Consider the following 25,030-nt stretch of genomic DNA (forward strand, 5'->3'; position numbering starts at 1 on the left):
ACCTTAGTTCATGTTCATGGGTCATACATACAAATTCCTTGGCTGCTCCATTTCCCATACTATTCTTAACAACCCCTCCCCCTGGTCTATTTTGTACGTACCATTTATGCCTCTTATTCCCTATACCCTTCCCCTCATTCTACCCCCTCCCTCCCCCTCCCCACTGATAACCTTCCATGTGATCTCCATTTCTGTGATTCTGTTTCTGTTCTGGTTATTTGGTTAGTTTGATTTTGTTTTTGTTTTTTAGTTTCAGTTGTTGATAGTTGTGAGTTTGTTGTCATTTTACTGTTCATATTTTTGATCTTCTTCTTTTTCTTAAATAAGTCCCTTTAAAATTTCATATAATAAAGGCTTGGTGATGATGAGCTCCTTTAATTTGACCTTATCTAGGAAGCACTTTATCTGCCCATCTATTCTAAATGAGAGCTTTGCTGGATAGACTAATCTTGGATGTAGGTCCTTGCCTTTCATAACTTAGAATACTTCTTTCCAGCTCATTATTTTCTGTAAGGTTTCTTTTGAGAAATCAGCTGGAAGCCTTATGGGAACTCCTTTGTAGGTAACTGTATCCTTTTCTCTTGCTGCGTTTAAGATTCTGTCCTTGTCTTTAATCTTGGCTAATGTAATCATGATGTGCCTTGGTGTGTGCTTCCTTGGGTCCAACTTCTTTGGGACTCTCAGAGCTTTCTGGACTTTCTGGAAGTCTATTTCCTTTACCAGATTGGGAAACTTCTCCTTCATTATTTGTTCAAATAAGTTTTCAATTTCTTGGGCTTCCTCTTCTCCTTTTGGTACCCTTATGATTCAGATGTTGTAACGTTTAAAGTTGTCCTGGAGGTTATCAAGCCTCTCCTCATTTTTTTGAATTCTTGATTCTTCATTCTGTTCTGGTTGAATGTTTATTTCTTCCTTCTGGTCCAAACTGTGGATCTGAGTCCCAGTTTCCTTCCCATCACTGTTGGTTCCCTGTATATTTTCCTTTATTTCACTTTGCATAGCCTTCACTTCTTCCTCCATTTTGTGAACATGCTCAACAATTTCTGTGTGCATCCTGATTCCTAGTGTTTTGAGCCCTGAATCTGATAGGTTGGCTATATCTTCATCGCTTAGTTGTATTTTTTCTGGAGCTTTGATTGGAGTATTTAAGCCATTTACATTTAATGTGACTATTGATAGTCCTGATCAGTGTGGCTCAGTTGGTTGTGCATTGTCTCACAAGATGAAAGGTCACTGATTTGATTCCTGGTCAGGACACATGCCTGGGTTGTGGGTTTGGTCTCTGGTTGGGGTGCTTATGAAAGTCAACCAATTGATTTTTCTCTCTCACATTGATGCTTCTTTCCCTCTCCTTCTCCCTCCCTTCCTCTCTCTCTACAAATAAATGAATAAAATAAAGAAGTAATTATTGATAGGTATGTATTAATTGTCATTTTATTCTTTATAAGCATATTCCTCTATTCCTTTCTCCTCCTCCTCCTTCTTCTTCCTTCTCTTTCTCCTCCTCTTCTCCTCTTCCTTCTTCATCTTGTTCAAGAAGACCCTTTAATATTTCTTGTTTGGTGGTAATAAACTCCTTTAGCTTTTCTTCTCTGGGAAGCTCTTTATTTCTTCTTCAATTTTACATAATAAGCTTGCTGGCTAAAGTAGTCTTGGCTGTAGGTTTTTGTTGTTCCTCACTTTGAATATTTCTTGCCAGTCCCTTCTTGCCTGAAATGTACCTGTTGTGAAATCAGCCAACAGTTTAATGGGTGCTCCCTTGTAAGTAACTGTTTTTCTTTTGTTGCTTTTAAGTTTCTTTCTTTGTCTTTATCCTTTGCCATTTTAATTATGATGTGTCTTGCTGTGGGCTTCTTTCGATTCATATTCTTTGGGAGTCTCTGTGCTTTCTAGATTTGTATGTCTTTTTCCTTTACCATGTTAAGGAAGTTCATTATTTCTTGAAATAGGTTCTTGATTCCTTGCTCTCTCACTTCTCCTTCTGGTACCCCTATAATGTGGATGTTGTTATGCTTAATGTTTTCTCAAATGTCCCTTAAACTATCCTTAGTTTTAAAAATTCTTTTTTTCTTTTTGCTGCTCTGATTGAGTGTTTTCTGCTACCTTGTCTTCCAGATTGCTGATTCAATCCAACCTATTGTTTATTCTTTCTAGTGTATTCTTTATTTCAGGAAGAATAAATGGTGATGGAAGGAGATTTGACTTGGGGTGGTGAACACACAATACAATATACAGATGATATGTTATAAAATTGTACCCCTGAAATCTATATAATTTTATTAACCAATATCATCCCAATAAATTCAGTAAAAAATAAATAAATGAATGAAACTTTCTGTCAACAAACCTATTTATCTTTACCATAAGAAGTCAAACTTAATAACTAATACTACTTGACTGCTATTGCAGTAGTTAGAGTGAGGAATAAAACTAAATTAGTGATAAATGATAGAGACATATATTTCTCAACTGTTTATTTCATTTTCCAATATTACAATAAAATGTAAAAACTTTACTCTTTTAGGACTAGCCAACCAAAAATTGGCCATTTCCTATTTTCTGATAGAAGGTTTTCCTAAAATATAAAAGTGATAAACAATTTAAAATGATGGGACCATAATAAGTAGGTACAGTTGGCATCACTGGCTGAAATGAACTTAAAAGCACTTTGAAAAGCAGATAAAAATGTCAAATTATATGTTTTTAAAAAGCTGTAAATGCATCCTAGATTATACAAAACTTACCTGAGGTGGGAGATGACTGCTCTTGCAGCAGTCTTACCATTGGGAAATTGATTTAAGTCTGAAAAATAATGAAAAATACATTTAAAAAAAACATTTCCAATAAGCAGATCTAGTATAATTGGCTGATTATGAGAGATAAATAACTATAGTGCTCATAACAGTTGTAAAACTATGTCTTATTTTAAACTAACGAGTGGAAGTCACCCTCAGAGCTTTTAAACAATAAAAGAAGTATTTTAAGGTATATAAGAATGCATAACTGCCTTATGATTCATGAAAATTATTAAATCTTGAGAATATTGTGATTTGAGATATAGATTTTTCAACAGGATTTTTTAATGGGATTTTTACTTGCACCATTTACCACCTCTAAATGTGCTGAAGAAGTCTTACCAGTCTCCAATCTTTTTCTTCTTCGAATGTGTTTTTCTTTTCTTAAATTCTCTGTTGAAGTTCACATTCCTGTCTATGCTTTTTATTCTCTAACTTCCTTCCTTCTTTCCTTCCTTCCTCATTTATCCATTTGCCCTCCTCTTGCCAGATACGGAAGATGCCACAGAGAACTGGAAATGCACCATGGCACTGAAGAAATTGGGGGATGACCATTTATCTTTCATCAGCTCTTTTGCGACAGTTATTAAACAATGTCTATGAGGCCTGTGTCTAATCTGCTCCTTTGATACAGAGATTGAGTAAACATAACTCACTGTGAGCACCTTCTCCTTGGAATGAAAAGGAGCATTCATAAATTGCCTTATTAAAGTATTGGCCATTTCACCACTATTTTAGTGTTAAACTTTTATTAAAAACCCTAGGGTCTATAATTTGTATATTTGCACTCTATGTAGAGTGGCATCAGCCCCAGAAAACAAATGTGAGTTCATCTTTATTATTTATTATGTGTTTATAATATGGCAAAAGACAAACTGGTAGGGTCTTGAATTTTGGCCCAATATTATCCTAAGGAGAAGCTATTGATGGAATCACGATATGACCTTGAGCATGCACTTAATTTTTCTGGACCACAGCATCATCATCTGTAAAATCGGACATCGGCCCAGCTTCCTGCTAACGGCTATGTTCACACGAAAGTTAGTGAATTTTAAGCATTGTGAAGGTTTCTAAGAAAGGAAAATGGAAAACACAACTCTCATTATAAGTGTGTGCCAATGCATCTGCTTCTCTGGCTGATATTTCTGAAAGGGACATAAAGCAGAGTGACTCGTCAGTGATCAAAGTGCAGCACTGAGCCAGACTAGACTTTACCTGTCTCTATTTCTTTCTGTCCCCATGGCATCCAGGTCCCGGATTTCCCTATAAATGGCAAAGAATGACAAGTAAGGAAGTGCAGAGAAATCAGAAGAGAGAATTATGAATAATGTGAGTGAAGGAAGTAGTGTGGAGAACAGCTCTTAATTTTCCTATCAATGTGAGATTGTTCTTGAACTGTTATTAAGGGTCAGACAGGGTCACTTCCTGACTAAAAGATCTGTCTGGCTACCACAGGAAGTGGTGTTGCTACTTCAGCATGTGGCACTTTATCTGCTGAAACAAAGCCCTATTTTAAGAGTTATGAAGTTGGGGTTTGGGTTGTGGCTTCTTACATTCGCATGTATATGTGATTGCTGAGGAAGTGGAGGTGGAAGGGAAGGCTGCCCAAGAATTTTCTCCTGCATGTCCTGGCCAAATGCAACTTTGAATAATTACCTTCTTCCACCTACTCATACTTCCTCAGCAGTTTCCTCACATTTTGCCTCAAATCTTCAAAGCTTTTGACCATGTGGACTGAAAACCACAAGGATAAATATGTCCAAATTCCTTTGTGGCGATGCCCACTGATGTCTGTGGTCACTCTGCATCCTGGCGTGGATTTGTGGTTCAGAACTGCGTAACCTTGGGAAGAGTGGCAGTTGAGTCCTGATGTCACTGATTATTTGAAACATCTGTACGGTATAAATGTGGAAATACCTTAGGCACTCTCTCATTCAAATGATCAGTTTGACCAGGAAATAGGTTAGTCACTTGCAGAATCTAACTTTTGGTGAATTTACATTTCAAGAAGCATTTGTTGCTTCTACACACAGATGGAATGCTGTGTGTAGCATACGGAGGGCGATCTGACTGTAGTTAAGAGACCTGAGTTCTGGTGCTCGTGTCTGACCGCGCACATACCAGCTCTGTGATCATGGTCAAGGCACTGTAACCTGGCACAATTACTTCGTCCACAAAATGAAAGATTTTGATTGGATCCCATAATGTCTTACACTGTAACTTTCTGTTCTATTTTTGAGCACAGAAGCTGTGTAGAACCTAGGACATGGGTGGTATTTTGGAAACTATTAGAAGCCAAATAAATGCAAAAAACCTTAATTATATGATCTATTTTGAAGTATTAAAAAACTTCAGAAGAATGCTGTGTGTGTTTTCATAGAATCTGGATAGATGCAGTTGACAGGAAAATTTTCTAAAATCTTGGTTCCATAGAAATTCTTTTCCTCCTAGGGTCTTAGTTCCTCTGTGTGTTCATCTCTAAGAAATGGCATTTGATAAAAAGCGTGGCTTGACTGGGATTGCTCAGCTGTGTCCCGATAGTGAGTGTCTCAGAAATTAAGGGTTAGCGTAATGACCCAGAGTTAGGAAAATAGGTGACATGTAGGTGTCCCTTGTCCTGCCAGTGGTGGGGGCAGAATGAGTGCTGTCATCTTCCCTACCATATCAGCATGCACCATTGAAAAGGACCTTCCCAAGAGAGGGACTGTGCAGATTCGCAGGCTTCCCAGTATTGTCCCCCTCCCATGCGACAAGAGACCGGAGAGTCTGATGACACTCAGCATCCTGCTTGCTGCATGTCACAGAATGTTATTTTTTCTCTTTCTCTTTATTACAGTTGACTTTTCTTTCTAAAGGAAATTGCCTTCTTTTGTCATTTATTCTGTTGCAATTGGATTTTTTTCCGGCTTATTTTATTGAGGGATTGGTCAAACCTGAAATGTTCAGCTTCTTTAATCAGTACAGTTGATTGAAAAAAAAATAATAAGTCCGCCTTTGTACCTGGGCTGATGAAGTTCTATTTTTTTGTTCATTTTTATCGAACCTGTTCACTCGTGGACTGCCTGAGCTCTCATGAAGTGTTTGGATATTTTACCTTCCACCATGACATTCAACACTATTTCTGACCTGGCTCCACAATTCCTCTTTCACTCCTTTCTCTGCTCTGTGTTTCAGAAGACCTTGTCCATTTGCTGTTCCCTCTATGACGTTCTTCTCTCTCGCCTTTGCCCTTACTGCTTCTTCTGGGTGCAACCTCCCCAGCTTCATGCACTCAGCAAAATCTTCAGTCATGTTATCGCTTATGCCCACTCACCAGTTGGAAATACTTTCTGAACGCCCATACTTATTTTGTAACTTTCTTTTGACCCTAATCGTTTGTTAAATTGTCTCGTCATTATCATCCACGTGATACTACTTTCACATTCCATTGTCAAATTTTTGAGGGCAAAGATGGTCTCCGCCAGCGTTTGGTGATTGACAGAATAAATGTTTGTTCTTCAGCAAAGGCTTTGAAAAATTTCTATGTGAAATATTGTTGAAATGATTACATTATTAGGACAGTTGGTGAAAATAGAATTAGGTCTGTGGATTAGATAGTAGTATTATACCAGTGTTAAATTTCCCCATTTAGATAACTGTTAGAATTTCATAGGTGAATGTCCTTATTCTTAGGAAATGTACACTGAAGTATTTAGAGGAATAGGGGCATGATACAAATTACTCTGAAGTGGTTACAATATGCATCTACTCCAATACATTATGTTTATGTGTGTATGTAGATAGAGACTGATACAGTAAATGTGGCCAAATGTGAGCAACTGGTGGGTCTGGGTGAAGAGCATTCCATGTTTTTTGTAGCTCTCAAATGAATTTGAAATTATTTTAAAGTAAAAAGTTAAAAAAATAATTAAATGTTAGATACACCACCTAATCAGAAATAATCATAGAAAACTAGTTCAACTGCAGGAAAATTAAAAAAGAAAACACTTATTTGTAGGTGAAAAGGTGACCCAGAGAGGAGTCTGGAACCCACCCACGCAACGCCCTGTGCGAGCGCCGCACCGCAGAACACCCGGTGGACCCTCGATGAACTCTCCGGGGTATTGTGAGGCAGGTCATTTCTCCGGAGAGTCGAATGCTGAGTGGTTAAGGACAAATGGCAGGGTAATCTGGGGCAGTGCGGTGTGTGGAGAAGCAGCAGATGCACAGGCATCGTGCGGATCATGCCTCTAGGAACAAAGTAACTCAGACTGTAATTAGAAGGTGATGGGCTCTCGCCAGGAGTTACAACGTAGGGAAAAGATTTCAGATCCACTGCAGGTGGTTTCTGCTGTGTGCTAGTGCCAGTGAAGATGCAGCAAAACATTGGACGTCTTTGAGAGCTGTTTTGGAAGTCAAACAAAGTATTTTTGGTATAGACATATTGAAATACAGGCATATTGGTTATCTATTGGTGTGTAACAAATTACCTAAAAACTTAGTGGCTTGAGCCCACAGACATTTATTACCTCCCCGTTTTTGTGGGTCAGGAATTTGGGAGAAGCTTGGCTGTGGTGCTGGCTCAGGTTCTCACGAGGTTGTGGTCGCCGTGTCGGCAGGGGCTGTGGTCACCGGAAGGCTCGGCAGGGGCTGGAGGCCTGGCTCACGCTGGGCGTGTCTTCAGACGGCTGCTGTGCTGTCCTGACGACATGGCCGCTGCGCGGTGACCCAAGAGGCCAGAGGCGAGGTGCAGTGCCTTTGGCGGCCTAGGTCTGGAAGTGCACTCTGGCGTTTTTGCCGCACCCCGCTGGTTGCACAAGTCCGCTGTATTCACTGGAAAAGGCGCTCACGGAGGGCAGGGATCATGAGAAACTGTCCTGTCGTCTGGCTGTACCAATAGGGGATAATTAGGGCTGCCAGAGCATAGTAGTTGAAAAAAGGAAAGAAGAAGTAAATTTTATAAAAGGGATAAAAAGGATTTAAAAAAAAATTTGGTGGAAAGTCCAAAAAAAAAAATTAGTACTCTTTAGGTTGAGAAGAATGAATGGGTATGTTATTGTGGAATATTAAATCATGAGAAGTTTAGGAAAATTTGATTTTGCCCACCAAATTCTGGAGTGAGAAGTAGTGTTTGAAGCTTTTTTTTTTCTATTAAAAAAAGAGAGAGATTGTTTTCCCAGTAGGAGATAGAATGAACTGAGAAAATAGAACTGGGATTCAGAATGGTTTAAATCCCAAACAGCTGTCTCTAATGTCAACCATATTTGGTCCTGTTTCTCCCAGGCCTGCTAATTCTTCCTTTCCTTGGTGTCTCATGTACTTCTCATTCCTTTGGCTACTACCCCGGGACAAGCACCCCACACCTGAATGCACTAACCTCTGTCCACTTTCTTGGCCCCAAGTCTCTGTTCCCTTGGTTGGATTTTACACACCTTCTGTGTTAATCTCCAAAACACCTCTTTAATCAAAAATGCTCCCTGCTCAAAGATTTAAGTGTATTTCACTGCAGATAAGAAAAAAATCATCTGAACTCCTAGTCTGGTGCTCAAGACCCCACATCACCAAGTCTACCCACCTTTTCCAGCACCGCTTCTGAAAATTCCCCACTCTCAGGGCTCGGCTCACCCCGTTCTCTTTGCATCATGGCCGTGGTTTTCATTTACCCAAATGCTTTTTCTTTGCCCACACATGATGCTGAGGGCAGATCACGGACACTGAAGTCACCAGCCAAACTCATTCAAATCTCTGCTCAGTTTTAATTGTCTGATTTCAGGTAAAATAGTTAATCTTAGCCAATGAGATTACATATGTAAAATGAGAGGCATGCAGTAAATAACAGTGATTTCTGGCTTTCTCTTGTGAGCTTTTGTTCAAGTTTGAACTCTTTCATGAGCCCTTTCTGCTCACATTGACTTTTTTCCCTCCTCTTACAACTCTAGCAATTTATTGCCACATTGGCTCATTGGCCAAATATCACATTTTGTTTGTAATTTTTCTCTCTAGTAAATTTTGAACTGTTGAGGGCAGCAACCCTGTCTTTTAAACCACAATAGTCCTCACAGTTGCTTGCACTATAGACCCTTAGTGAGTTTTGCTTGGGGATTTTTTTCCCACATGTTGTGGGTGATGGATTCATAGGAACGTTGTAGAGTACTTCCCAAAGTCGATGACAAGTGGGAACTAGGGCCTCCCCTAGATCATCTGTGTGGGGTTGGCTGGTTAAGTTGATGAAGTTACACCTCTGTATTCCCACAGCATCCTCTTCTGGTCTTACTCACAGCTGCATCACGCCTGTTGAAGTGGTCTATTTGTGGCCCTTTTCCATGTAGGGTGATGAGCTCCCTCGGGGTAGCTCAGTGCCGGGCATCCTCAGGGCTTTGCCCAGGTTTGCTTGATGTGAAGTACCAGAACTAGTACTTAACACTCACCTCATGCTAATATCTAGGGGTTTTTTTGTTGTTTATGAAACCATTATAAATTTATAAAATAGGATTTGAGAATTTTTTTACTAATGTTAATAGCTGCACTCATCAAACATATTCTTAGAAGCTTCCAAGGTAGACTGAGGGACTGCCATTACAACATGATTTAATTTTCCTTAGAAGAATATCTTTGCTGTGATATTTGATGTCTGCATAATGTGAGCTCCCCCTCCCCCGACAAAAAGTGTCTATAACACTTGTGCTGCTTCAGATAAGCACTTAGGCTTGGGGAAAGTAGCATGCTGTTAGAACAGCTAGCTGTGGATGGTGAAAACAGAAATCGGGACAGCGCCTCAAGGGTTTCTTTTTATCAGCAAAGTAGAATTTCCAGGGAAGGCCCCAGCTGGGCTTTCCTCAGGGCAACCAGCAAGCGTTTCTCCTTTGACATCTTTAGTGCTCTGTTAATATTGTTATTTAATACCCTATTCCCAGGCTCAACACTGCAGGAAGAACACAGCACACCAGGTTCTGCCCCACCTGGGCAGCCTCTCTGAGTAGATCGGAGAAAAGCTAGAACATCCTTTGCAGATAACATGAGTGCGGTGAAATAGGCGGCCCTTGGTACTCAGGGGCGGGGCTGGTTAATTTTGGAAATATGGCTATTCTTAATCAAGAGATTCGTTTCCATTTAGAGAACTGTGAGAGGATTTTAGGGAGATGAGCTTGAGAAAAAACTGGGTGAGGGCACCCAAGTTATTTCTATGTGTTCCCTTAATGATTCTAGGAAGGAAATCGATTTTGGAGCCAGAATGCGTCGTCTGGAATCATTTATCCCTCTGTTGTTGTGAAAATAAATTAGCTAGTCAACGCCCCATTATTCATTTCTCCCTAATGCCCCGATAGAGAAACGACTCCCTGTCATCAGAACCCAGACTCATGCATTGTCTAAGGGTCTTATTCAACCTGACTATTTGCTGAGGTTTTTGTGGCAGCAGAAGCAAAGCCTGACTTCCTGATAGGCAGCAAGAGTTAACTCTGCCTGCTGTTCCCCCTCTCTAATAGGAGCACTTTAGCAATGCTAATCAGTTGTACTGATTTTCTGTTTTGATTTTTCCATAATAATTAAGTGAATGATATAGAATGCAATCAAGTTTGGCAGTAGGGGGTTCATGCAAATGACTTTATTTTTTTTTTTTTTTACATTTTAAATTTAGTTAAATGGAACCATAAGGAAAGTTATTTGAAGACCAAAGACTGCGTGGGTGGAGCAGATTAACACCCAATTTAGAGTTTTGAATATTTTCAAAACGTCTATTTCAATAAAGTAAATTACCACGGTGTTACCTTTATTTTTCAATAGAAATAATGCAATTTTTTAAAGACAGTGTTTCATTTTCAGTTGCACTCCAGAGTGGAAGAGTATAGTGTGAGACATGATGACAGAGCTTAAAAGAGAGAAACGGAGAAGGAAAATGTATCAAACCTTCTTCCTTCAGAGTTGACATAAAGGAAAAAAGATACCCACGTTTACTCGTGGAAACCTGTAGAAGAAAACAACTAAGATAGGGAAAGTGTATATGTAATGCCCTATCTACTTATTGTTTGGATTATTTGTCAGTGCCTTTATTAAATAGCTGGAGCAAAAGAAAAGACCGCCCACGTTTCTGAACACAGTGCAATGTTGCATGTCTGTAGTTCTCTACAGCTCAGTGGCATTGCCGTGGATTGTCTGCTCCTCCCACCATATATATCACATTTGAATTACTTGCTCAGCTTGTTTTTGAGTTTGCATGATCCCAGCCTCTTGGTGTAGCAATTCCTTTTGCTTTTGACATTGTATACTTTAATGTACATTATTCTAGAACTCGGTTGATTTCTAATTTTCATTTGGAAAATGCTTCGGGAATAAGAAAACAAATGGAGCACATATACATTTTTAAAAATTTATTTATTTATTTATTTTTATTCAGTTACAGTTGTCTGCATTTTCTCCCCATCATGCAGACATATATATTTTTTGAAAGTACTGGTATTTTCCTTTTCATGAGTGCCGCCATCACTTTGCAGAGCAGCTTGATTTTTATGCATGCTGAGTTACAAAAGAAATGAGGTGACTAAATGCTGCTTCCCCGCCCTCCCCACCTCATCATTCCCTTAGAGAAGTTCAAGCCTTCAGACGGCCCCCCATCAAGTGCAAAGCAAGATGGGAAGCCGAAGATCTGTAGGACAGTTTTTACAAGCAAAGAGAACGGGCGGCTTTTTTTTCCCCCCTTGGCAGTTTGATTCATTGCTTGCAGCAATTTCTAACTTTACAGACTAAACATTTCTAATTGGGAAATGGATGGTTTGAATCTGAGATGGTGACTCAGGGTATAAACTTTCCAATTTGGGGCAGTTATTTGTGAGTGGATGGCCGATTACTGCTGACCCGCCCTCGTTTTGTCTTTGAGGAAAGTAGGAGAGTTAATATACACATTTCACACTTCATTGAAACGAAATACCAGTCCTGACAAAGATAAAACCATGAGGCAGAGAGGTATTTGCCAAACTTATTTGTTAAAATCAAATGTTTTAAAGGTTTTCTTATTTTGATGGATGAGGAAAACACAAGCAGTATATTTACGCGTCTTCAACTCTGAAATGAGGAAATAAAAATACCTACTTCTTAGGTATGTTACTGTGAGGATTAAACAGATAAATCACATAAAATGTTCAGCACTGTGTCTGGAACTCAGTAATCAGTCAGGAAATGTTAGCTGTTTATTGTCATCGTTACTTTTTATTCTCTCCTATTAAGTGGAATAGCTTTAGTTATATAACATTTAGCTTCAGATTTTACAGCTTCATGATAGTTAGCCTCTGAGAAGTGTCAGTAACTTGAATTAATTTACGAGCCCTATTTTGGCTACCCATTTATGATCTATATGTTGGAATTATTTCATGATGATTGAAACCCCCTCTAAAAATTTCATAACCTCTCACAGTGGCTTACACCATCTCTTAATTATTCTACAAATTAGTGGTATCATTTTTCTTTTTTCCAATTAAATATTTTCTGTGGTTTTAGCCTTTGTGGGGCTAGATGTAGGTAACTTGTCACAATATACTTAAATGTACTTGTCCCTATAAGCAATCTTGAATTTGAAGAATTTAATACTTCTTCATTTCATCTCTTCTCTTGAATTTGAAAGATAAACTATTTCCTAAGGTTAGGCTTTTGTTGGCATTGTTGTTTATGCGTTTGTTTTCAGATAAACTTACCTTTTAAACCACAAGGTTATTATTCAATAAATTTGGGCCTGAAATACTAAAGGCTGATAACTTCATGGCGTGGAATGTTTGGGTAACATCTAAAAATGCAGCCGTCACCCGGAAAATAACTGCTTTGGTCACGCACTCAGGCCTGATGTGGCTGGTTTCACTGGTATACCAACAGGCTGGTTAATTTTAATTATTTACTCAGCTTTAGTTATTGCTTATTTTCCTTTTAACTAGGAAATGGATCAGCTGTTTGTAATTCCAAGTCCAAGTCCATTTGTATGATGATTATATAACATCATTTTACATAGTTTGACAAACTTCTCCTTCTTCCTGAATGCTGAGTCCCTGGCGGTGAAGAGACAGGTGTGACCTCCAGGAACACGCCGTTACAGCCGTGACACACTGGGGGTGACCTGGCACGTGGTAGGTTTTGATAAGTGCCTGCAGGTGACTCCGTTTGAATATCTCACAGGGACTTCAAACTTGACATGCCTAAAACTGAACTAAAGCTTATCCCCCAGAGGAGGAGAGCTCCTGGGCTCGCCCTCTCAATGGGGGCCTACCTCTATCCAAAGGAATATACCAGAAGTCCCTTCTCTGTCTCTTTCACTCCCACATTTAGTCACCAAGTCCTATCGATTCTACTTTCTAAAAATGTCCCAGATTCATTCAGTTCCCTGCAATCCCCATGTTGCTTCCTTAGTTCAACCCGCAGACCCGTCTTTCCTGATCGCCCCCTAATAGTCTCCTCCTTCAGGCCACTCTCCCCTGCAGCCAGAGTGACTTTTCTGATGCCTCTCTGCACCTTTTACTAGCTCTCCCCCATCCCGGATGAAGTTCACCTACTTTGCAGTGGCATAGAAAACTCGTGATATGCCCACTGTCTCTTTCTCCCACTGAATTAAGTTGACTCCCTAAGTGTGCCTGACCCCCTCACCTTCAGCTCCCTCTGCCTGCATTCTCCTCCCTCTTCTTTCTCCTTCACCGTCTTGTTTCACAAATATGCCATGTTGCTACTTGTTTTTCTATTATGGTCTCTCTTCCTCTAAATCATACCAGGCTCATACCAGACACGGACCTCCAACCAGCTTTACGCTTTTTCCCCCTGTATACCCATATAGCAACCTTTGTGGAATAGCTGGTTTTGTTTCTATTCAGCAGATGGGAAAACTGAAGCACTAAACGTAAGAAATATATGTCGTGATTATTAAATTATAAGCATCTTAAAGGGTAGGGACAGGAATTAGATCTGAATTTTATGTCTGGTGTGTGCACAGTGCTGAGGACAGAGTAGATATTCAGTGCGCATTGAATGAATTATTGAATGAATCTCTGTTTGAGCCTGAGGTGCTTCTCTCTTGAGTCAATGGAGCTTCTGTTTCATCATTTATGCTCTGGGACAAATGAGGCCAGATTCCTCTCTGAGCCCTCTTCTTCCAGAAGGGAAATATGCCTGGTGAGAGAATCTGGAAGCCTGTGTTGCTTGGAGTTGTCCGGGTAGGGTCCTTTCATGTTAGCTGGCGTGGATGAGAAGGGCTTTGGTTGTGGTGGCAATTAATGACGATGTGCACATTTTAGTAATTTGCAAAACGGTGGCCATCCCGCACAACATAAGCCATACCTCTCTCTCCTGGACCGTGAAGTCTGGCGCCGCGTCTGCTTGAATACATGGCTTGTTATGCACGTTGCAGCCCTGGCGACGACTGGGACCGAAGGGTTGCTGCACTGAAAGGAAGTCTGTTTGGGGCATTTTAATGAATTTCTAATTTGGACCTTTTTTTTTGTAGGTGGTTCTTCAGGAAAAAAAAAATGGTTATTTCTTTGAACACGTGCCTGGGCTTTGTCTGTTTGTTATTGTGCCAGTGGGCAAGGACAGCGTCACCTCTGAATCTTGAAGACCCCAATGTGTGTAGCCACTGGGAAAGGTAATGGTTCTGAAAGTAATCATAGAACTAATTTCTGATAAATTCCCGTATATGCTGCCCTTATGAGTTCGATATGTAAATTAGAATTTGACAAGAGATTGTAAAATTACTTTTATTAAAAATCATTAGTTATGCCTAATAAATCATATTGTTCACCTTGGTCTTATAGAATATATATTATGTGAAAAAAAACCCTTGATATATTGATTCTTACACAGGTGCAATTGTAAGATTCGGGGAAAACATAAAGAGCTCAACTAAAATAAGCTCCTTCAGGGCCTCTCCCTGCTCTGAGTCTATTTGCAATAATTTGGGGAAGTTGTGCTTCTGTATGGGAACCAGTGAGTTAGCAGTGGAAGGGAGTATGCAATAATGTACTTGAAATGTATGGCATAAAAAAATTGTGCTGTAGGTGGCCTGCAAAGGAGACATGATTTCTGGAAAAATTGGCAGAGCTCCATGGAGGCAGTGTCACCCAAGATATTCTCGAAGAACTGAGAGGAGTGGTGGCAGTGACTGGGAGGGGTTCTGAGAACGGGAGGTGGCTTGAAGCCAGAGCTGTGCAGACCCCTAGGGGCTGTGCCCAGCAAGACTAGAGTCAGTGCAGTACTAGAGGGTGGCAAGGTTGAATAGATTATTCGAGAACGGATGAGGTAATGTCCAGATCGGAGCCATCTGCAGTCAGAAACATAGAGGAAGTACAAAACAATAAGCCATTCTCAGAGATCTTATAGTCCCTTCTGGAACACAAAAACAGCACAAACCACACGATAGTGCAGTACAATCGTACGCAGTCTACTCTGCTCCGATGCGCTGCTTGCATTGCTAAGCAAGTATCTTTATCTGAAAATAACATGGCAAATGCGAGTTTTTCAAGCAAATAGGAGGCGTCAAGTACTAGAGAGTAATATATGTTTTTAATATCTGTAAGTGTAATGATATCAAATTTTTGGTCCCTTTTTCCTGTCACCATCAGCACCGTGGTCACTACCCCACAGAGCACGCATGCTCATCACTGTCATCAGTCACTGGTAGGATGCCCAAAGCTCAGAGCCTTTCCTTCAAGCGCAGCAGCTCTGTTACTGTGGGAGTCCACTGGTTCCTCCTCACTCACAGTACTACTTTTCAATGGGGGCTCATTCCTATCTCCACCGGCAGTGTTACAACCAGGATAACAAAAATATATTTCCCTGAGCTATCAATGGAGCTATATATCACTATGAAACTTTAAGCTGTAGAAGAGATATGTATATGCAAAAAAGCCCTATATACTTGTGGTATTAACTATATTATATAGGATATTAGAGGAGGGGCCTCCTATTTATTATCTTTATAATCGCCACTACATCTTTCATAAAACATTTCACCAACAAAGTACATAATATTTAATAAAGTAATAAAAATGAATCAATAAATACATGAATGGGTACATAGCAAATTTAGAAAAGGTTGAGTCCACTGGTGGTTGAACTTCTTGGAGGATAATAGCTTTGGAATGGGAGGAAAAACGAATTTGTAAGATACAATGAAATAAAAATCAACAGATCTTGGTGAGACATTGACTGTAGGATGTGAAGGAATCAGAAGAGGCCGAGATTTAGAACCTGCTGTAGAGAGTGGAGCTGTCATTGCACATATGGGAAAATAAAAGGGAGAGAGTTTCTTTGAGAGGGAAGAGATCAGTGTGGTTTGCCCTATCGTGCTGGTCAGATTAATCTGAAATAGGGGCCTCGAAGTGTTTGGGAATGTAGATTTGGGATCATGATAAGATCCGAACAGATGAACTCTCTGAGGGAAAGGCTATGAAGAGAAAAGAATCTAAGACTTCAAATAATCCAGCCCCCACTCCAATGTACACATTTTGTCCTGATTCCTTGCTCAGTATTTGACCAAATTTGCCAACACTTACTTGCATTGTTTTATTCACCACTGATAATTCCGCGTGTCTAAAACACTGCCTTGCACATGGCATGTGCTCAATAAGTAATTGTTGAGTGAGCTTTCACTTCCTAATAGGAAATAAAGTGACTAATATGAACATCAGTTGGGGAGGGCAAAGAGAGATAGACAAGGGGCGCATTCATTTTTAAATGTAATATTATTCCACTGTTGCACAAGTAATTAGAGTAACCTCTGAAATGTTCACTAATGAGGCAGGAAATTGACCATGAAAAAATAGGGAAATGATAGAGATATTTCTTCCTGACTATATTTTTTCTATATTATATGGACTGCTAGAAAGAAGGATAGACAGCTGCAATCTCCTTATTGACAGATTTCCATTACCAGGCTAGATAATGATTCTTTGAAGAAAGATAAAACAAAGTGGAATTACTTTGACAAGCATGGAGAACAGAGTGTGAATGAAAATGATCAAATAAGGGTACAGATGACAAGTTCCTGTGTATTTTCAAAAACTAAACTGGGCTTGGAATGAAATGGGGAGAGGATGATGAGCTTCAGGGACAAAAGTCTTGGTGGGAGGGTTGAAGAGCGCTCAGTGTGGGCTTCCCTCATACTGAAGCCCACCTGTTCCCAGTGGTTCCGGGCCATGGGGTCACCTGGAGACTTGCTTCTCTTCACGCGGTCCGTGGCACTGCGGTGCGAGAATCACGTGGAGCTTGTGGGAAATTCAGGTCTCAGGCCCCATCCCCGACCTACTGAGTGATTTATGTTCAAGTGAAAGTATGCCTCATTTTAATGCAGCAATTCTGATTCTCAGAAGTTGCACATAAAATGAAATTAAGGAAAATTAATTCATTTAAAGTACACAGGGGTGCATGTTATTAAAAGAATTCTTCACAGCATCCCTTTAGAAAGTGAATAATTTCACGAATCATCTGCCTCTTCTCTCCATCTTCTTTCCCTGTTCTGTGATTTTAAGTTCTTTTATCTCCTGGGGTTTCTTCTAAAGAAGACACAAAGGAAGAGAAGCCATTCTTTGCCCAACTCAACCCCTTGGGGGTGGAGCACAGACCTGGTAGTAATGGAAGCAGCAGTCCTGCAGCAAGCAGAGATAAGAAATGATGATCATTACCATATCTGATTAAAGTAACAAGATAATTTGAGCAGATAAAATGTAATTAACCACTTTGGAACGTGTCCAAGTGATGATGGCTGATTTCCCCCTGTTCTTTGACCTTAAATTATCTTGCTGGGACTTCTCCCGGGATAATACTTAACAGGTTAAAATCACAGTGATGAAATGTTTTCAGTGTGTTGAGAAGATTAAACAAACAAGGAGATAAAGGGTTTTGCATCTGGATACTTAAAATAGTGCAGAATTGAGATCAGATTCCTTTTATACCACAATTTGCCACTCACTCTCTGCTTTAGAAGCTTCAGATGTTCTGGTGACTTTTGAAGGGGATGGGGGGGCAGGGGGGTGTCTGGGGGTGGTGACATTAGTGCCGTCTCTAGACGGCCCACTAGCACTCGGGACTCAGTGTTTGGGATGACAATGGGATTAGACTAGATCAGCAATTTTCAACCTTTTTCATCTCATGGCACAAATAAACTCATTACTAAAATTCTGGGGCACACCAAAAATATCTTATTTTTTGCTGATCTGATTTAAAAAATCAGGTATGGTTTTGATTCATTCACACCAGATGGCTATTGTTGTGTTGGTTCTTGTCATTTTTTAATTTGACTGTTTAAGGGAAAAGAGATCAGTGCCCTTGACTAAATAGTCAGGCATTCCATGTTTTTAAAAATTGTTATGACACACCAGTTGAAAATCCCTGGACTAGACAAACTCACTCTGACTTTCGGAGCAGCTGCTGATGAACGTGAAGATGTGGACTGTTAGCAGAGGTGCTTATTTACGTTCAAACAGCAGCCCAGGCATTGGCCAGAGCAGCCGTGATAAAGACAGGAGCGGACAGGCCAAATATTGAGGACGGTTCCCTTCATGGTACGAGCACACAGCTTCCAGAAAGTGGCCCGTGGAAATGTATAACTTAATTGTATAACAGTAGGTGGGTATTGAGTAAATTAGGTGTAGTTACTTAGGGAGTGTTTGGCAGTCAGAATTTGAAGACTGTTTACTAACATAGAGAAATGTTTATGAAATATGTACTCTTAAGTTTAAAAAGTAGGTTTCAAATTCAAGTGCACAGCATGATTATAAGAATATGAAAAGAAAAAACTAAACTAAAACTTTAAAAAGTACAGTAAAATGGTGGTGGTGGTGATGTAAGGAATTACAGCATTCTCTCATATCTCTCTTTTTTAAATTTATTTTTGAAATTTTGTAGTATTGTTATAATACCACTAAAAATGAAAAAAAGAGAAAGATTTTATAGAAAAGAAAAATTTATTAAAAAAACCCAGAAGGAATAATAAGAAATTTGGGTCAGCAGAGCTTAAAACTCTTCTCCCATAAACTTAAGTGGAAGCCTCAGTTTCTGACCAAGTGAAAAGTAATTCAGATTCAGTCAGTTCTGAATTGAGTTTGAGCCTCCGAATAATTTTAATGCGGAGAGTCAAGATTGAAGAGAAATGCTCGAGACATAGTGAATTTTATACTCCTGTTTTCCCCAAACTGCCTATATGTCTCCATTAATGCTGTATCACATTATTTTTAGTATTTACAGGCTAGCTTTCTTTGAGAACTCTTTGAGAGGAATTGCATAGAATTTGTTCAATAAGTGTTTATTGAATTGGAATCCTAAATGGTTTGATTATCCTTTTATAGGAAAGAGCTTTTTATATCCTCAAACCAGAGAAGCATCCTGCAAACGTATAGTATTGGTGAGCAGCAGCTGGCAAGAAGAGGAAATTTCTGTACTTTACAATGTACTCTTATTTAAGCCCTCTTCTAAGCTGCTAGAAATCAGTGAAAATATTTTTCATGTTTGCTTATGGAATCAGCTCCCCCATCCGTATCAAATAGGATGTGCTTGGCTAGGATCATTTGCTAATGATCACTTTTGCTCTAAGGCATTCAGACCTTAACAATATACAATGCCCTTTGAAATTTTAGGAAAACTGCATCAGGCCTAGTTCCAACAAACTAATTTAGTTAAGCTAACTTAGTACCATAGAACCCACTAGAGTGCATTTTTTCTCCCAACTGGCGTTAATTTAGACTGGTTTCTTATTCCAGTAGCACATGTGGTAAGTTGCTCTGTTTGCTCGTGGGTAACGTAGGACTGCACCTACCTCTACAACAGTTCATGCACAGAAGGCGTTCATTGGCTGCGTTCTTCACCTGAAGTGGAATGGAGAAAGAATGAGGCAGGCCTCGAAATTTAGGAAGGGCAAAAATTTGGCAAGGAAATCTCAGAGTTTACATCAACGGAACCTCAGGACACTTCTAGGGGTCTGAGAAAAATGTTAATAGCTCCATGTGAAATTTCATTCCAAGGACATTTATATTTAATGGAGGCCTCTTGCTTTACCCAAAAGGAGTGATATTGCAGGTGTAGGCAATTGCATACCTACTCCGTGCTTGTCTGAACCTGTTCTTACAGGTAACAGCAGGTGTCATTGACTAGAGTAGAAGGGAATAGTCATCTAAAATGTGTGGTGGAAATTCAGAAAGCCGAGTGGAAAGGGGTCTTCAAGATCACCTCGGACCCCCTGGTTTTAAGACGTGATCCTAAAACCCAGGGAAGTGAGGGTGCCCCCTGAAGGTCATCCAGTTTCTCAATGTCAGGTCAGAATTGCACCACTGGCTGCTTGCAATCCAGTGATCTTTTCAATAGGGCCTATTACATCTGCCAAAGATCTGGGGAGGATCCCTAGATTTACCTAGAAATCGAGTTGCAGCGCCCCAAAGGATGAGCACAAAAGTGACTCAGGGGTATCCAACCTTTTGGTATTTCTGGGCCACACTGGAAGAAGAAGAATTCTCTTGGACCATACATTAAATACATTGTAACACATAATCACAAAAAATTTCATAATGCTTTAAGTAAATTTATGATCTTGTGTTGGGCCACATTATAGCCATCCAGAGCCACATGAGGCCCGTGGGCCGCATGTTGGACACCCCTGATAGTATGATTATTTCATGGATGTCCTATTGAAGCCTAAGACTTCAGACCAGCTGGGGAAAGAAGGCCCACTGTTCATGAGGCCTATACCACATAGCTTTTCAAATTGAGAAGGTTCTGCCCTGTATCTGACTTGAATTCTTCATGCTGAAATTTTGACCTCATTATTTCCATACCTTCTCTAGTTGATAGTTGCTTTTAATAAACTTGGGCTGTTGATTTGTAGCCAGTGAATCCGTGATTGTGGCTCATTTTATTTGTTAGTGTGAAATAAAGATTTTAGTGGAAATCTTTAAGAGAGTGTTAAAGAAAAGAAAAACTGTTTGGAAAGGAGGATTCTTTACATTTGCCTGTAGGTAGGAATTCAAAGCTCGGAGCATGTAATGACTGCTTTAAAATGAGGAAGGATGGCATTGAACATTGAAAGTTCTTTATATTTTATGGGTGTTTTTCACCCACATTCTTAGGCCCATAGGAGTGCATGCCTTTACTTTAATAAGAAGCTGCCACAGGGGAGGAGGGGGGGATAACAAAGGTTGGGGAATAGGGAAGGGTCGTCAAGAAACATGTGTGAAGGACACATGGACAAAGCCAAAGGGGGATAGGATCAAGGGTGGGAGGTGGGGTGGCTGGGGTGGGGGTAGTGGCAGGGGGAAAACAGAGACAACTGTACTACAACAACAATTAAAAAAGAGAAAAAGAAAGAAGCTGTTAGTGAAAATGGAAGACAAATTGATATAGATGGTATATAATTAATGTAAGATAGAGAAATACTGATTCCTTGTCTTCCCTCTTCTTTTCAGCTACTCAGTAACTGTGCAAGAGTCATACCCACATCCCTTTGATCAAATTTACTACACCAGCTGCACTGACATTCTGAACTGGTTTAAGTGTACACGGCACAGGTAACGAAAGCACGGATAGGCTTATGGGTTTGGCTAAGTGGGAAGGAGTTGATAACAGAGTCATCACATACCTGAGCAGGTGCATGCATCCATCTAGTGACTACTTACCGAGTGCTTGCTGTCGTCCCGGCCTTGACGCAGATCACAGGAGACACAGGAAGGCAAAATTTTAGGTTGTCTGTGCCCTTACGAAGCTTACAGAGAAAATGCCTACTGGTTACCATTGTTCGTTAGGAATTCATCCAGCTTTTGCATTGTGCATAATTGGGGGAGACAGTCTTAAATGTGGACATCACCAGGTCTCAAGAAACTCATATCCCAGCATATATTTCTACTTGAACATCTGACTCAATTTAGACTAAGTTAAATTTGACCTCAACTTAGTAAAATAAGCCATATATATTTCCCATAAATGTGAATACAGAAAACAAAACAATGTACTAAATATTAACGTTAATGGACAGGGACCTGTGTTACCTTATTTCATTTGTACAATCCTTACAATAGTACGAGTCAGGGCCAGTGCGGCACCTGTCGGCCGACGCTACCCTAAGTGACATCAGGCGCTCCTTGACCACTTTGTCTAAACCAGCAGTCCCTTCTGCTCTTCTCCTTGGGCTTTATTTTCTTCACATTTTGTCATTACCAATCATTATGTAATAGATTTATTTGTTAAATGTGTATCTTTATGAAATTCTACAGGTCTGTCTTCCCCAGTAGAATTAAGTTCCTTGAGGGTGGGCTTTATGTTTTTTCTTTTCTTTTTTTCTTTCTGCACTGTGAGCTATTTCTCTGAGGGCTAGAACAGTGCCTGGAATGTAGTAAGTACTTATTAAACATATTCTATATAAATGAATCAGTGAATGAATGAGGCTTTAGTTGAATTTAAGGGTTTTTCTCTGTAAGTCTTCTATAGGGTGGGGCAAAAGGAAGTTTACAGTTGTAAGTACACGAAACACAGACTTTATTCTTGTATTATATTTATTAATTATTGTATCATTTTCCATATGAACAACTGTAAACATACTTTTGCCCCTCCCTGCATTTTCTGATGGGATGAGATTGCATGTCATAGAGTTTTGAAGGAATTCTCTGAATTCTTCCTTTAAAACATATGCTAATGGGATGATGATTAGGTATCTTATTTAATCAATACTTTTCAAGGTATCACAAAATGAGTGAAATAGGGAAGTCATGAAACTTTGGAACCCTTGAAATAAAGTATACATTGGCTTAAATGGGCAATCTTAATATATTCTTAGCAAATTGATAAGAGCTAGCATAATATTGGTCAAGAAAGATAGTCCATGTTTCTTCTTAATTATTTTGGAGTACTTTGCTTTTGATGCCTTTATGATATTCCATAGCTCTTTGTATTAAAATGTAAATTCTTTGTTTCTAGTCAAATTACCGGTCAAAAGAGGTGACAGTGTGCCTTTCCCCCCCTGCAGAATCAGTTACCGGACAGCCTATCGGCACGGGGAGAAGACTATGTACAGGCGCAAGTCCCGGTGTTGTCCTGGGTTTTACGAAAGCAGGGAACTGTGTGTCCGTAAGTAGGACCTTCATCCCTTCGAGGCCCACTTATTCCTCCCCATGCTGGTTTGTGTCTGTTAATGGCCACGGAGACGGAGGCCCGGGGAGATGGGGCATCTCAGATCATGCCCTTCACTCTCGGCCGCTGCTTTCTGGGTCTGTGTAAGGAGGGGAGCATTGACTCTGTCCCTCTGTCCTATTAAAAATCTCCAAAAGAATGTCACTTGAGGAGAAAACAGATGTTATAGAAGAATGGTTCAAGGCCGGATGCAGTAATGTTAATCACAGTTCTTCAATAAATGTCTCTGGAAATTGGTCAAGGAGTCATTAGATTTAGTTCACAGAGGAGAACAGAGAGAATTTTCCCGTAGTGGCTGACCAGAGTTCTGAGTCGCCTTCTGAGAGGCCACCATGTTCTTTGCTGGTGAATAGAACCCTGAGGCTTATTAAAAGTAGGGGAGCTTTCACAATGAGATTGACTGGGTCACAGAGTAGATCTTTTTTCGTTGACATTTTCTCTCTTCCCTCCCCTCCCCACGTCACTAATTTGTTCTGAGATGTCTTGAGAGAAGTTTGATATTTTGTCATGTGCTTTAGAAAATCCTAGACCATCACGTGGAATGCAGTTTGCAATTGAGGTTTCTTACATTGTGCATAGGACACATAGAAGAGAGATCTTAAAAACGATTTCATTCAAATGTTTTGGCTCAATACACAGCTAGAGGGGCACCTTTGCTTCTGAGCTGAGACACTTGTGTTGCATAGCATAGAGAGAGACAAGGTTCTGCTCTAATTTGAAGGCACTAGAAATGATTGGACACATCTGGGCTTAAGAATCTGCAGGGCCGGGTGATAGCATCACTCATCTTGGTGACCTCAGATAAGCCGTTAATACCCGTTTGGGGCTCCTTTGAAAGAGAAGGCAGCAGGAAAAGAGGAAAACCAAATATGAGATGCATTGATTCCCAAAAAGACGCCGTAGGCATGAGTCTACAGGAGCTGAGCAGGGCTGCTGAGAACCAGACGAGGACATCACTCCTTCATAAGGTCGCCAGGAGTTGCAGCCGACTCAATGCCACATAGCACACACGTGCACAAACACACACATACACACTGGTTTGGACCAGTGTATGTGTTCCCTTCCTCCCAACCCCTGGATTCTATTCAGAGCCAGGGCTATATATGGTAATAAATGTTCATTGAAAAAAGTTAGAAAATGTAACTAAACAAAAAGAAGGAAATAAAAATGCATTGTGACTGGCTGACCTGGTCAGTAAATGTACTTCTGTACATACTGCAAATGTCAGTGTTATTGCTTTATAGATATTTATTTAACCAGTTTCACCTATTGAATATTTGCGATTTCCAAGTTTTGAACTGACTGGTCTAGAAGATATTACTGCAGTTAAATCTTCATTCATATCCTTAATAGGTAAGGATAAATTCCTGGAAGTAATATTGCTGGGTCAAGGGCATACACAGATTTCTAAGATGTGTGGTATGCTTCCAATTTATACTCCCACCAGCAGCATATGAAAATGCTTTTTCGTTTATACCCTGTGCCAATTTTTTTCTTTGCTAATTTTTTTCTTAATTTGCATGTCTTTGATTAAAATGATGCTGAGTAAGAAAAAGTCCATGTTCATAATGAACACCTTCGAGGATAATCATGAGCTGGTTTCTGTGGCCCCGGCCGATGGGACATTTTCAAAGGAAAGGTCTCCGTGCACGCAGAGTGGAGAGCCGGGAGGCCGGGCTGGCTGGGTGGCCACTCCTCGGAGGCTTTGGGGTAACATTATGTTGGTGCCTTTGCAGGTGTTCAAACTTACAAGTACAACAGTCAGCATACTGGGAGAGTATTTCTCTCTCCCAGGGTTTATTTCTGCTCACCCAGGTCATGGAAATACACATAGAGCCAGACGCTTGGGCTTGCCTTCAGGCAGACCTGGCATGTGGGAAGCTAGATTTTCCCAGCAAGCTGGTATGGGGAGCGTGGCTCTTAACAAGGCCAGTGACAGAGAGAGGCTCAGTGCTGCCAAGCCCAGCATCTCTGTCTCGTTCTTCAGCAGTACAGCCCAACTCAGAAAGCTGGGCAGGTCCATTTGCACCGTCACACCTGCAAATTACAATGGGAAAAATAACTTTTCTTTATCTCACCCTAGACACGCTGCAAGGTGTTCTCCTTCCTGCTTGGAGGGACATTGC

At 40.2% G+C, this 25,030-nt stretch overlaps 1 protein-coding gene across 1 annotated transcript in view; it reads left to right on the forward strand.

Annotated features, from left to right (window-relative positions):
- Positions 1–25,030, forward strand: part of MEGF10 (multiple EGF like domains 10) — a 165,167-nt gene that overhangs the window by 31,159 nt on the left and 108,978 nt on the right. The window contains exons 2-4 of the mRNA XM_024571598.3: positions 14,245–14,382; positions 21,188–21,289; positions 22,741–22,841. Of these exons, the coding sequence (XP_024427366.2) occupies positions 14,267–14,382; positions 21,188–21,289; positions 22,741–22,841 (319 nt within the window). The 5' untranslated portion in view covers positions 14,245–14,266. The remainder of the gene's footprint in view (positions 1–14,244; positions 14,383–21,187; positions 21,290–22,740; positions 22,842–25,030) is intronic.

This window comes from Desmodus rotundus, chromosome 1, assembly GCF_022682495.2.
Source record: "Desmodus rotundus isolate HL8 chromosome 1, HLdesRot8A.1, whole genome shotgun sequence".
Lineage (NCBI taxonomy): Eukaryota > Metazoa > Chordata > Mammalia > Chiroptera > Phyllostomidae > Desmodus > Desmodus rotundus.